The sequence below is a fragment of the Saimiri boliviensis genome, chromosome 1 (assembly GCF_048565385.1).
Source record: "Saimiri boliviensis isolate mSaiBol1 chromosome 1, mSaiBol1.pri, whole genome shotgun sequence".
Taxonomy (NCBI): Eukaryota; Metazoa; Chordata; class Mammalia; order Primates; family Cebidae; genus Saimiri; species Saimiri boliviensis.
The window spans coordinates 118,919,086-118,933,729 of NC_133449.1; the positions used below are offsets into that span (position 1 = coordinate 118,919,086).

The 14,644-nt window shown below is 35.4% G+C and overlaps 1 protein-coding gene, 1 non-coding gene and 1 pseudogene across 11 annotated transcripts in view; all 3 read right to left on the reverse strand.

Moving 5' to 3' along the window:
• Positions 1 to 2,212: 2,212 nt before the first annotated feature.
• Positions 2,213 to 2,331, reverse strand: LOC120361895 (5S ribosomal RNA; annotated as a pseudogene).
• A 2,989-nt stretch (positions 2,332 to 5,320) lies between these two features.
• LOC120362274 (small nucleolar RNA U13) lies at positions 5,321 to 5,424 on the reverse strand. Its single transcript, XR_005578228.1, has one exon. It is a non-coding gene; the product is annotated as a small nucleolar RNA U13 (small nucleolar RNA).
• A 4,218-nt stretch (positions 5,425 to 9,642) lies between these two features.
• CHD9 (chromodomain helicase DNA binding protein 9) overlaps positions 9,643 to 14,644 on the reverse strand; it is a 274,030-nt gene continuing 269,028 nt past the window's right edge. For 7 of the 10 annotated variants that reach the window (XM_074402930.1, XM_074402946.1, XM_010347841.3 and 4 more), the window contains one exon: positions 10,196 to 13,119. In XM_074402930.1, coding sequence (XP_074259031.1) covers positions 12,241 to 13,119 — 879 coding nt within the window. In that variant the 3' untranslated portion in view covers positions 10,196 to 12,240. Of the gene's footprint in view, positions 13,120 to 14,644 lie in introns of all 10 variants that reach the window. The other 3 variants (XM_074402982.1, XM_074402992.1, XM_074402975.1) reach the window with 1 other exon arrangement.

A 14,644-nucleotide genomic window follows, 5' to 3' on the forward strand; every position in this document is an offset into this window, starting at 1 on the left:
AGATGGGCCTAATAGAGTGTAGCAGGTATGGGTTGCAGGCAGGGTGAGAGAATAAGAAAAACCAGTACCCTATGAGAGTTGCAATATACAACAGAGAGCATAGCAAGGAACAGATTATCTGGAGCAAATGGTGTTTGTGTCCAGAGCAGGATTTTCTCAGTCTCCTGAGTTGCCTTCAGCATAATGTCCGGGGTCTGTGTTGTCTGAGGAAGCAATATCATCCGGGACTGCGGGTTCTGCAGGGTCATTTCCTTTATTTTTGGTACTGGGTTGAGTCCCAGCCATTCCACAGTATGGTTTGATGCATCGTGCTGGAATCCAAAGAGGACCTGAGGGGGTGTGAACACAAGCATCTCCTCTTCCCCACATTAGCAAATCGTTTGGACTGCACCATAGACTGCTATTTACATCTTTCCATAAAACTAAAGGTTTCATATTTTGAAAGTTTTGCACAGTGCTTTTCTAAATCTAAGAAGTTAAGGGTAAATAAGGCTCGTGCTAGTCGTGTGGTAGGGACCTTACTCATATTCCCCGTTTTTTGCTTTCTGAGCATAGTTTTAAGGGTGGAGTGGGCACATTCTACTATGGCCTGTCCCTGGGCCTGTACAAGATACCTGTGAAATATTGAACATTCCATGTGTGACAAAATTGGTGAAATTGTAAGCTGGTGTAAGCTGGGCCATTGTCAGTTTTAATTTTTATGGGCCACCCTATAAACACAAAAGTTAAGAGAAGATGTTAATAACATATTACGAGGACTCTCCAGGAAGAGCATGTGAACTAATTAGGTGGGAATAGGTATCAACGGATGCATGTACATATCTTAGTTTTCCAGATTCAGGGGTGTGCATAACATCTGTGTGCCATAATTGATTAGGTTCTAGTCCTCTAGGGTTAATACCTGATGAAGGAGGGAACATGCCTGTGAGCTGGCAATCTGGGCATTGTAAAATAATTTGTTTAGCTAGTCTTTCAGTAAGTTGAAATTGTTAAGTTTTTCCAATTTTGTTGAACAAATTGATGTGATTGCGTGGCTTGGTCAAGCAGTGACGTCATAACCTGCAGGTCTGCTTGATCATTGCCATGAACTAGTGGACCAGGCAGCGAGCTGTTGGCCCAAATGTGTGTAATTAATGAAAATAGTCTGTGTTCATGGATCCAGCAATTGCTGAAGTTGAAGAAAAAGGGCACACAGGGTGGGCTCAAGAGTGGACTTAATGAGGGCTGTTTCAAGTTTTGCTATAAATAAATGGAGTAAGCAGAGTCATGAACAATATCGATAGGCTGAGCAGAAAATGTTTCCAGGGCCAATATTAGGGCTCCAACCTCAGCTCTCTGAGTACTAGGAAATCCAGATCGAGTAAGGGAGTTATGCGGTTCCCACCTGACAGCTGCTTTTCTATTTTTACCAGAGCCATCAGTAAGAAGCATTAAAGGCCAGGCGTGGTGGCTCAAGCCTGTAATCCCAGCACTTTGGGAGGCCAAGGTGGGTGGATCATGAGGTCAAGAGATCGGGACCATCCTGGTCAACATGGTGAAACCCCGTCTCTACTAAAAATACAAAAACTTAGCTGGGCATGGTGGCACATGCCTGTAATACCAGCTACTCAGGAGGCTGAGGCAGGAGAATTGCCTGAACCCAGGAGGCAGAGGTTGTGGTGAGCTGAGATCACGCCATTGCACTTTAGCCTGGGTAACAAGAGCGGAACTCCATCTCAAAAAAAAAAAAAAAAAAAAAAAAAAGCATTAAAGCAGTAGGTATGGTAGTGTGAACCACCTTCGTAGGCATAACTACAGGAGTATAAGAACTGGAGTAGGTTGTCAGCAGGAAGGACATGTTCTATACGGCCCATATAATCAGAGAGTATTATCTGAAGGTTTAGAGATAAGGGCAGGACTGCTTCAATTTGTTTTTTACTCAGGGCAATTCTGATGATATCATAACTTCACAACTGTGGATAGACCACATCTTATTTATTCATCTGTTGATGGACTTTTGGGTTGTTTCTACTTTCGGTTATTCTAACAATACTGCCATGAATATTTGTCTGCAAGTTTTCATGGGAACATGGTTTCATTGCTTTCAGTACATACTAGGAATAGAATTGCTGAGCTATAGTAGGTAATAACACCATGCTTAATAGTTTGAGAAATTGCAAAACTGTTTTCCAAAGGGAAAACAGTTCCCTTTGTTTGTGTCTTTCTTTTGTTAAACCTACAGCACCTGGTATTCCCATGAAGTCTCCCATCCAAGTACTAACCATGCCTGACCCTGTTTAGCTTCTGAGATCAGATGAGATTGGGCACGTTCAGGGTGGTATGGCCATAGACTGGGGCTGTGCCTTTGTACATTCCCTCCTGCAATGTGTGGGAGTTGTAATTTGTCCACATCCTCACTAATACTTGTTAGCATCTCTTTAATTCTGGCCATCCTAAGGGGTGTGAAGTGATATCTCATTTTGGTTTTGATTTGCGTTTATGCAATGGCCAGTAACATTGAGCATCTTTTCATGTGTGTATTGGCTATTTTTATGTCTTTGGAGAAATGTCTGTTCAAATCCATGCTCCTTTTACAATTGAGTTTTTGTCTTTACTTTTGAATTGTAAGAGTTCTTTATGTATTCTAGATACAAGTTACTTACAGATACGTGATTTACAAATATTTTCTCCAGTTTTGTGGGTTGTCCTCTTTCTTTTTACTTATTATTATTATAGATTTGGAGTCTCCCTCTGTTGCCCAGGCTGGTCTTGGGCTTAAGCAAATTTTCCTGCCTTGGCCTCCCAAAGCACTGGGACTGTAGGCATGTGCCACCACACTCAATCTTCTCTTTTCTTGAACATGCCCTTTGAAGCACTAAAGACATTGATTTTGATGTTTATTTTTCTTTTATCGCCTGTGCTTTTAATGTCAAATCAAAGAAGCTTTTGCATAACTCAAGGTAACAGATTATTCTTATGCTTTCTTCTAAGAGTTTTATAGTTTCATCTCTTATGTTTATGACTGATCAATTCTGAGTTAATTTTTGTGTATGGAGTAGAGAAAGGGTGCAACTTCATTTTTTTGTTGATGGATATTCAATTGTTCTGAATATCCTTTCCCCCATTGAATTGTCTTTGCACTCCTTTCAAAGATTAGCTTTCCATTCAAAGGGTACAAAGTTTCCATTCCACAGGATGAATGTGTTGTGGAGATCAAATGTACAACATAATAACTACAGTATTACCAACTATAATCTCCACATATGTATATGTTATAAATATATATATGTGGATATCAAATGTACATTATAACTACAGTATTAACTACTATAGTTATATGTTGTACATTTATATACAGTTGTATACAGTATTACCAACTGTAGTTATTATGTTGTACATTTGATCTCCACATATATATATGTGTGTGTGTATATATATATATATATATATATATATATATATATATATAAATTAGGCATCGTGCTGCATGTCTGCAGTCCTAGTTACTTCGGATGCTGAAGGAGAATTGCTTGAGCCCAGGAATTTGAAGCTGCAGTGAGCTATGATTTTACCACTGCACTCCAGCCTGGGTGACAGAGTGAGACTCAAAAAAAAAAAAAAACAAAAACAAACAAAAGCAAAAAAGACACGACATCCACTATTAAATATATGCAATTTTTATTTGTTAATTATACCTCAGTAAGGCTGGAAGAAAAATTAACCAACCATAAATGTTAAGGATTTATTTCTAAGCTCTTATTTCTGTTCCATTAATCCATTTGTTTATATAAATTCCTATACAATACTGTCTTGATTACAATGTCTTTGTAGTAAGTTTTGAAATCAAGAAGTGTGAGTCCTCCAACCACATTTTTTTTTTTAACACATATAATGCCATGAATTCATAGGGAATAGGTTCCAGCAGCTCAAGCTCCCTCCCATTGGTTCTCTCAAAGTGTGGTTCTCTGGGTGGAACAGGCTGGTGCTTCAGCTGAACCCAGGTACCTTTCTCTTTGGCTTCTTTCTTTTTCTGATCATTTTCCTTCATGCGTTTCAGGAAGCTGTCTCAGCTCTTAAAGAGTGTTTAATGTACTCAATATGCACATTAATTCTCTTGGCAAGAATCTTGCCCTTAACTTGTTGGTTTATAACAATGCCAACAGCATGCTGGGGGACACTGTAGACTCTTCCAGTTTTGCCATGGTAACACTTATGGGGCATTTCTTTTTCAGCAGTATCCATTCCCTTGATGTCTACAATATCACTGTTCTTATAAATTCACATATACCTGGCCAAAGGAACAATACCATGTTTTCTAAAAGGCCTAGAGAACATATTTTGGGTGCCTCTCCTCCTTCCCTTTGTGTTAGTCATTTTGGCGAATTACTGGAAGATGGCGGTTCCGGTAGAAAGGAAGTCAATTTTTTTTTTAAAATTGTCTTGTATTCTGGGTCCCTTGTATTTCTATATGAATTTTAGGATAAAATGGCCAATTTCTGCAAAGAAGCCAGCTGGGAATACAATGGATTTTTGTATATTGCTGTAATATTCTGCAACCTTGCTAAGCTTATTTGTTCTCTAATGTTTTCTGTTATTTTAGTACATTCTTTAAGATTTTCTGTATACAAGATCATATCATCTGAAACAGATATTTTTACTTCATTTTCCCATCTGCATATCTTTTTTCTTTTTCTTGCCTTATTGCCCTGGGAAAAACTTCCAAAATAATGTTGAATAAAGGTAGCAGGAGTGAATATCTGTCTTATTCTTGACTTAAGAGAAAATATTTAGTCTTTCACTAGTAAGTATATTAGTTGTGGGTTTTACATAGATGCCCTTTATCAGGTTGAGGAAATTCTCTTCTATCCCTAGTTGTTGAATTTTTTTTTTTTGTTTTGTTTTTTTTTGTTTTTTTTTTTTTTTTTTAAACTGTGAAAGGGCACTGGATTCTGTGAAATTATTTTTCTGCATCTGTTGAAATAATCATGCATGTTTTAAAAATTCTATTAATATCACATTGATTATTTTTCATACATCAATCAACCTTGCATTTCTGGAATAAATCCAGGTTGTTTGTGATGTATAGTCCTTTTTATATACTGCTGGATTCTGTTTGCTGGCATTTTGTTTGAGCCTATACTCAAAGGATATTGGAGAGCAGTTTTCTTGCAATTTCTGGTATCAGGGTAATACTGACCTCATAAAACAAGTTGGGGAGCACTTCCTCTTTCTTCTTTTAGATGAATTTGTCAATAGGTGTTAACTTTTTCCCCAGTGAAGCTGCCTGGTTCACAGATTTTCTTTATGGGAAGGTTTTGTTTTGTTTTGTTTTGTTTTTCCATGTCAGATGGGCAATGTGCCCATGTGGTAACAAGGTTCAAGGGTGTCACATCTCATGTATGTGTGTGAACACCCAATCATCATGCTGATGAACTACAAAAGGATCAAGGCAAACTTGCTTTTAATTAGTAAATCTTTTTACTTATTGTAATTCTATTCAGATTTTGTATTTCTTTTTGACCTAGTTTCAGTAGCATCTTTCTAGGAATTTGTTCATTTAATATTGGTTATCTAATCTGCTGGCATTCACTTGTTCATAATATTCCCTTATGATCCTTTGTGTGCCTATAAGGTCAGTAGGAATGTCCCTTCTTTCATTTTTGATTCAAGTAATTTGAATCTTCTCTTTCTGTTGATCAGTCTAGCTAAAGTTTTGTCAATTGGTTGATTACCTTAGTCCATTTTGTGTTATACAAAATTCCACAGAATGGGTAATTTATAAGAAAATAAATTTATGTCTTACAGGTGTGGAGGCTGGGAAGTTTAAGAGCATCACACTGTCATCTGATGAGGGTCTTCTTGTTGCATCCTAACATGGCAAGAGGGCAAGAACATGTCAGCTTGGGTTTCTCAGGTCTCTCTTACAAAGACATCAGTCCCATCTTGAGGGCCCGTCCTGATGACCTTATCTAATCCTAAGTACTTTCCAAAGGCCTCATCTCCAATCGACATAGGAATTAGGGGGACACAGTCAAACCATAGCATTGATTTCTTTTAGAAGGATCAACTTTTGGTTTTATTTTCTCTATTATTTATTTAATTACTGTTCAAATCTTTATTATTTCCTTACTTTGGCTTGCTTTGTGTTTAGCTAGATCTTCTTTTTCTAGTTTCTTTAGGTGGAAAGTCAGGTCGAGTTGAGATTTTTTTCTTAAAATAGATTTCCCACTATGCACTGCTTTGGCTGCATCTCACGTTTTGTAATGTTGTTTTAGTACTTCTCAAGATATTTTCTAATTTCCATTGAGATTTCTTCTTTGCCCCATTTGTTATTCAAGAGTATATTGTTTAATTTCCACATAATTGTGAATTGCTGAGCTTTGTTACTGGCTTCTTATTCTACAGTGCTTGGAAGACATACTTTGTATGATTCAACCTTTTACATTTCAGACTTGTTTTACAGATTTTCATATGATCTATCCTAAAAAATGTTCCATGTATGCCTATTCCTTTATTACTAAGTGGAATGCTTAATAGATGTCTTTTTGGTTTAGATGGGTTATAGTGTTGTTCAAGTCTTCTGTTTTGTTGACTCTTTTCCTAGTTGCTCTATCCATTATTTAAAGTTATATTACCCATTATATAAAGGATATATTGAAATCTCCAACTGTTCTCAATTGCATGTCTCTTCTTTCAACTGTGTTAGTTTTTGCTTCATGAATTGTGCAGCTTTCTTGTTAGGTACATATATGTTTATAATTTTGATATTTTCCTGGCCTTTTTATCACTATAAAATATTTATTTCTATTAATTTTCTTTTGTTTTAAAGTCTGTTTATCTGGTTTTAGTAAAGTTACTCCAGTTTTCTTATGTCTACTGTTTGCATAATACACAAAACAAGAAAAACTGCCTGTGATATATCATGCATATGTATATGAGCTGAATAATTCATGATGTATATTTAAATTATTTAGATTATAAATGCAGGTATCCTGCATGTCCTGTTTGCTTTGCTGTTGGGAATAAAATAATCTTAGATTGGTTCTAAGATTCAAACACAACTATTACATGCCTAAATATTTATTTTAATGAAAGAATCATAAATATATGCAATGATTCAACTACAAACACTTTATTGTTTAATAGCCCCAAACTGAAATATTATATATCTAAATGTTCAGTAATTGGGTATTAAGTAAATTATAATACGTCTATATATTGGAGTATTAGAAAGTCTTTAATACTGTTGTAGAAGATTCTGATATGGAAAGATAATCATGATATAGTTAATGAAAAAAGTAGGTTACAAATGGTATGTACAGTATAACTCCATTGTTATTAAAATATATATAATGTATATGCAAAGAAAAATTACCCAAAGGTTAATGATTATCTCTGAATTTCAGTGTTATGTGGGTTTTGTTTACTCTGTGCTTCCCCTGTCCCCTTGGATTTTCTATAATATACATGTCTTCTTGTTACTAAGAAAAAAGAACAAGTTAATTTTAAAGATCATCAAAATATAATATATGCCTATTAATTTGGCAAAGATTATTTAAAAAGACAATACTCAGCATTGGTAAGGATTTGGGAATAAATGGGCATGCAGAAAATGTATGCTGCTAATGTTAGTATAAATAGCTGCTAAAAGCTTTATTATAAATGTGGCAACATAAACTGAAATCCTGAAAAACAGGGGAAGTATTTTCAGTTCTAGGAATTAAACAAATTATTTAAGGATGGTTGCAAAAATGTCCATATAAACCTAAATGTCCATTTAAAAGTAATGATTAAATAAATTACATCTGTATGAATCAACACGATGTATTAAAAATCACATTGCAGGATTCCTATTTGACATAGGTCAGTATAATAAGGGCAGTGCACTAAGTTTTTTTCCTACTTTTTCAAAGTCTACAGCAGGTAGAAACTATGCACCATAATAACATTGAGTTAATATGAAAAGCTATGCTTCCTAGGGCTGCTATGACAAATTACCACAAACTAGGTGACTTAAAACAATGGAAATTTATTCTCTTACAGTTCAGGTCAGAAACCCCAAATCAAGGTGTTGGCAGGGTTGGCTTTCTGGAAGCTATGTGAAGGAGAATGCTTCTTACCTCTCTCCTAGCTTTCGGTGGTTGCTGGCAATCCTTGCTGTTCCTTAGTTGTAGGAACATTATCTCCAATCTCCTTTGTCACAAAGCCTTCTTCCCAGTGTTCCTGTGTACCTTCTGCTCTTCTTCTAAGGACACTAGTCATTAGATTTAGGGCCCACCCTAACCCAGCATGACTGTAACTAATTACATCTGCCAAGACCCGATTTCCAAAATAAGGTCACATTCTGAGGTTCTAGGTTGACATGAGTTTCTGAATGACACTACATAACCCCACTACATATAAATGACATAGATGTACAAAAGATGAATTTAACACTGACAGTGTTTATCTCTGGGTAGGTTTAGTGTATGGATGATTTAAATATTTTTGTGCTTTCCTGAATTTTAAAATAAATAGCTTAAATAGAGATTAAGTTCTAAGTTTATTATATAAAGTGAATATTATGTGTAGTCAAAAATCATTCCTGGCTGGGTGTAGTGGTTCACACCTGTAATTCCAGCACTTTGGGAGGCCGAGATGGGTAGATTACTTGAATCCAGGAGTTTCGAGATCAGCCTGGGCAACATGGCAAAACCCCAACTCTACAAAAAATAGAAAAATTAGCTGGCTGTAGTGACGCACGCTGTAGTCCCAACCACTCAGGAGGCTTAGATGGGAGGATTGCATGAGCCCAAGAGGCCAAGAATGCAGTAGGCCATGATTGCACCACTGCACTCTAGTCTAGGTGAGACAGAGGAAGACATTCTCTTACTTAAAAAAAGAAGAAAGATTCACTCTTATCTCTCATATAGCTCACAAAATACAGAATACATTTTATACATTGTTACCTTTTCTGAAAGATGTCCAACATAGGCAATTCTTCTTCCAACACTGAACATATAACTGTTCCTCTGGATGAGTACTAGATGAAGCAGTTGGTTTGTGTTTTTCTGCTTTGTTGTACAAAAAAGAAAAAAGTTTTTTAAACATGAAAGTGTAGTTGAATGTGTTCAAGATAAATGACTATGAGACTCCACTGTTTTAGTTTTGTAATTAGAGGAAAAACTATTTTCTTTAATGTTTATAAAGAACACTACCAACAATGGCAATGAGTTAGGAAACACTCTTAAAACCAAGGGAAAAAAATAATTACTGATTTCCAAATGTACTTCTTCAAGAGGTGAGGTATATCTTTTGAGTATTTCTGACAAAAGTCGAAAAACATGAGAAAATAATACTTAGTGTTCACTATGAGGCTGATATTGGCTGCAAAATTGGGGTTTAATAATTTGAATGCCCAAGAAGTGGTTTTTTCTTTTTTTGCAACCACCTATATCAACAACGAACACTATTAACAATAAAGTTAAATCAAAATGAAAAATGGACAGCATTTAAGATACTGTGGATAAAATTATAGCCAATTTTTGTTTTTAAAATTCTTCCAAGGTATATTTTCCTTTTAATGATTTACAAATATGGTGTCTTTCATAACTGGAATAAGATAAATTCTATATACAATTCAATTTTAAAAGTATTCTCATGTACGGAGGCTGACATCATGGGTAGTCAAAGAATATGTTTAATAAAAAATAATTAAACTTCCATTTGCTCTATAGAACATCATAGAAAGTAATTTAATAAATTACAAATGACTTTTTAAGACGTTTGCTCAACTACAGAAAGCAAATTCAGACTACACAAAACACAACTGGTAAATATTGCAAATGTCCAAAAGAAAGATTGGACTAAGACTTGAATCATGAAACCTGAAACAAGGGCTATAAATACAAGGCAATAACAGCTATAATTCTTTTAGTAACTACCAACACATAACTTGAATATCCTTTCAACTGCAACTTTAGTATTATGTAATTCTACTGTTTTTTCCTTATAACCCTTAACTTTACACAACCTTATTTGCATGTGTTTTCTTAGCTGATAGCTGGACAACTTTTCCCCAGTCAATATTAAATAGAAGTATCTTGAAACCTAAGAGAATGTTTAAAGTTATGTTAGACTTAATGCTGTGAAAACTGTAATTGCCTTATTACATAGAAATAGAATCACTAGGATGTTAACCAAATTTATTTGACCATAATTAGGAAAATACTTTCTCTCATAAATTTGATATAAATTAGATTTTAGTGACAAGATCTAGAGATTTTTTTTTTTTTTTTTTTTTTTTTTTAAGTTGGGGAAAGAAAGGAATAAAGATCATGTGGGTAGAACTAGAGGGAGGAAGGGAAATGTGGATGGTGTTGAAATACTCCACCAGCAAACTAAGTTAACTGTGTTTGAAAAACTTTGGCTATCTCATAGGTGTATTCTAGTTAAACAAAAGTGCAATACTGCAAAGGGAAGATACTAAATATGTAATATATAATTTTCATGATGAAGAATTACTACCCACTTCTCCTGGATGGGCATTATAGAGACTATTGCTAAGACATTGCATAAAGGACTATCAATTCAAAGTACTATTTTGGGAAAATACAAAATCAATACAATCCCAATGGAACTTATATAATTTTGTAAATACATATAACACTGTCTCTCTAATAAGGGGTTAGTTATTTTACATACAGAAACATAATTTACTGGTAAAGGTCTTGGACAACCTAATACAATTGCTTATTCATGACAAAGCAACAGTTCTATCAAAACATACTTAAAGTTATTTTTTTCTGTAGGAGAGAACTGGAATACTTTTTCCCTCTGAATTTATCCCCTTGTAGACTTTACCACTAACTTATTTGAGTACCAGAAAAATGCTAACATATATCTCTCCTTAGAATGTCAGTATTTTAAAGTCCAATTCAATACTAATTGTTTTAAATATATATGAAGGTGAACCTGGACCTCTACCTTGTCAGAATAATAGCAGCTTTAGCAGCAGAAATTGTATCACAAATCAAATATCAGACAAATTTTACATGGTAAAGGATTCTATGAAATTGAACAGAAGCCTTGGGCTTCACTTTTGTGGTTTACAGGTATAACTTGTACATCTTTTTTGAGATTATTCAAAGTGCATTTTTAAAACGGGCAACTCAGTATATTTAATATAAACTGATAACCCAACACTGATTCTGGGCAACATTTAGTCTGCTTACACCTAGAAACGCAAAATGAATTTAGGCTATCTGCGTATTACTTTACCACTATTATCTGTTAATTCTGGAATATTTCCATGACATAAAACACAAATAGAAATTTACGCAAAGAAAGCAAACAAACAATTTCTTTTACATGAAGTATGCTGTGTTGAAAGTTTTTTTCAGTGGCATTTCATGAGTTTGCCTTTTCTGAACCCTGGAAACAGACATTACTCTTCTGAGACATAATTATTTCTAATAGGAGGCCAAACTTTGAAAAGTTAAAACTACGTATAGGGTGCCAAAATCACATGACACATGATTATTTTATGATTTTACTGATATCTGAGTTAAGCTCAGCAAAAAGCAAGTCATATTTCTTGCCAGATTAACATGATATATAGGATGTGTTTAAAAAACCCCTGAAAACAAGTATAGAATTAGAAACGAATGTAAACTTCCTAAACTAACTCAGCTGAGGTAACAGGTAGCCAGTTAAGTTGGCTGATTGGGAAACTTATTTCTTCTTTAAAACATACTTGTACCTGAATTGGAAACATCAGCAGTGCATCACAACACTAGAGCATTTTCATGTAATTAAAGCAATGGATGGTGATGTAGATTCTACAGCTTTCATGACATTCATTAGCTGCCCAAATTATTGCTGAGTTTTGATCTGTAAATTATAGGTGTCAAGGAGGCTGTAAAACTATATTCAAATTAAATCAGTAATATGCATAAAGTATTCTGTGTTCACTGCAAATATATTAAATATACAACTCTTATTGAGCATAATTTTCATAAAATTAACCCCCAACAAAATTATAATGCCTTTTGTTGTAATTTTACACCTTTATGTATCTGATAGTACATACGAGTTCAGAAACTTATGAATCTTAAGAAATATTACATGCAAAACGTCTCTGAAAGCAGTTTGCACTTCTAAACAAATAACTGAAATGTTCGGTCAGTAAGTTATTGATGCACTCAACACTGGGGTATTTACAATTAATTATTAAAGAAAAAATCCAAAATCAGTTCGTATTTTAAGTGCAGAGTCTGGGAATCAGTCTTCATTACTAGAATCTGAATCCTCAGATGATGATGATGTACTATCAGATCCAGATGAAGCATCAGCTTTCTCTGAACCCTCATCTGTGCTGTTTTCATTGAGAGGACTTGGTTCAGTTCCCCCTTTGTCTTCCTGATCTTTAATTCTGGAATCTTCTTCCTTAACTTCTACAGACTTAGATGAGCCTAAGTCACTGTTTTTGTTTTGTACATCAAAAGTATTGGACTGGGACAAAGTTGGAATATGAAGATTAAGGCCTGGAGTGAGAAGCATCCCTGGATAAAGTATATTGGATAGTAATAGTGGGTTAAGAGCTAATGGGTTGGCAGCTGCAGCTGTATTTAATGCAGCAGTGGAGGACGTTGAAGGAGAACTTGATACAGAGTTTTCTCCACCATTCTCTGAACTTTGGCTCTCTGTCCTTTCTTTTTTTCCTTCTGGCTCCTTAGAGTCACTTCCCTTTTTGTCTTCTGTCCCAGATTCTGTAGGCTTTGTCAGGAGTCCTCCCATGCCCAACAGATTTGGTAATCCAGCCATTCCTGACAGCAGCATGGGGAACATAGCAGCCATGTTTTTAGCTTCTCCTCCAGAAGAAAGGCCAGTAGGCATTCCCATCAACCCTGCAGTTACTTGCAGTGACTGCAAGTTTTGTAGGTTTTGTTGTAAGGCCTGAAGAGTTGTGAGATCCACACCTGGAAGTAATCCATTGGCTAACAAAGGATTGCCTGAAACACTGGTGGCAGATGCAGCAGCAGCTGCTGCTGCTGTGGCCTTCGCAATTCCACTTTTAGGCCGTCTCCCCCGCCTGCTTACTTCCTCTCTCACTACGGGACCAGTGAGAATACGTTCATACATGCTTTCTGGAAGAAATCCCTGGAATAAATATATATTCATTAATAATCCCTACATGAAAATAAATAGCTATTAGCTTATACAAATAACTTATGAAAAATAGATAATTATCTGTAAATTTATTCTGTATTGATATTAAATAATCAATGACCATAGAGATAACCTAATTTTATTATAAGTGGTAGCTTCAAACAGCTCTTCCACTTTTCATTTTATCACAGAATAAGTGACTGAAGGGGTCTTTAGCCTTCTTTCATACTGTAAAACATAAGATTGTAGTATAATTCTAGAAAACATAAGGTCCAAAGAAACTTTTTCATGAGTACTTCCATAACACTTACATGTTTCACATAATCACTTGTTCTAGGGGTATTATTGTTCTAGAAGACCAAAGAAGTGGGACCCTCTTTTTTTTTTTTTGAGACAAAGTCTTGCTCAGTCACCAGGCTGGAGTGCAGTGGCACAATCTCAGCTCACTGCAACCTCCACCTCCTGGGTTCGAGCAATTCTCCTGTCTCAGCCTCCCAAGGAGCTGAGTCTACAGGCACACACCACCATGCCCAGCTAATTTTTGTATTTTTAGCAGACACTGGGGGTTTCACCATGCTGGCCAGGATGGTCTCGATCTCTTGATCTCATGATCTGCCCACCTTGGCCTCCCAAAATGCTGGGATTACAGGTGTGAGCCACCATACCTGGCCCACGGCTCCCTTCTAATTGGGAAGAACAATAAAGAAAGAATAGGGGAAGTGAAAGGTTAAGGTTAAAATGAGACGCTTCATATAAATAATTTTACTGTCACTTTGCGAATAAAGGAAACAGAGTTATGCTCACAAAGATACTCAAAGTGGCAAAGTGGGGTAAGATCACCTGCAGAAGCACTTGGAGATTGGGAACTATAAAGCCCAGGACAATAGAGAACAATCTGTGCTACTTTCACATGATTCTCCCATGATTTTCTGGGTCCCAGAATTCTTAGAAGTTTTAGGAGTTTAGAATCCCTGGACCAGTACTGTCTAATAGAAATATAATGTAAGCCACATATGTCATTTAAAACTTTATTAGCAGCAACATTTAAAATAGGTAAAATAGAAATAGGTGACATTAATTTTAGTAATAGTCTATTTAATAGAACATAATAAAAATATCACTTCAATATGTAATCTATAAAAATTGAGATATTTTACATTCCTTTTTTCCAACAAAGTCTTCAAAATCCAAAACCACTGTGTATTTTACACTTAATAACACATTAATTCAGACTAGCCACATTTCCAGTGCTCAACAGCCACATGTGCTTATTTGTGGCTACTGAGGGGCTACTTTTTGTGACAGTGCAGTTGTAGATAGTGGTTTAAGACAAGACTCATTTGACTACTGTTTAATTTTGTTTTGAATTGAATCAACTAATTTTTTTTCTCTTTAATAAAGGCATCAGGGTTCACTGTAGAAAACACAACAAAAAAACAAAACAAAACAAAACAAAATCATCCTTCATCTCATGATTCAGAGATAACCATTGCTAACATTTCAGTATGTGTTCTAT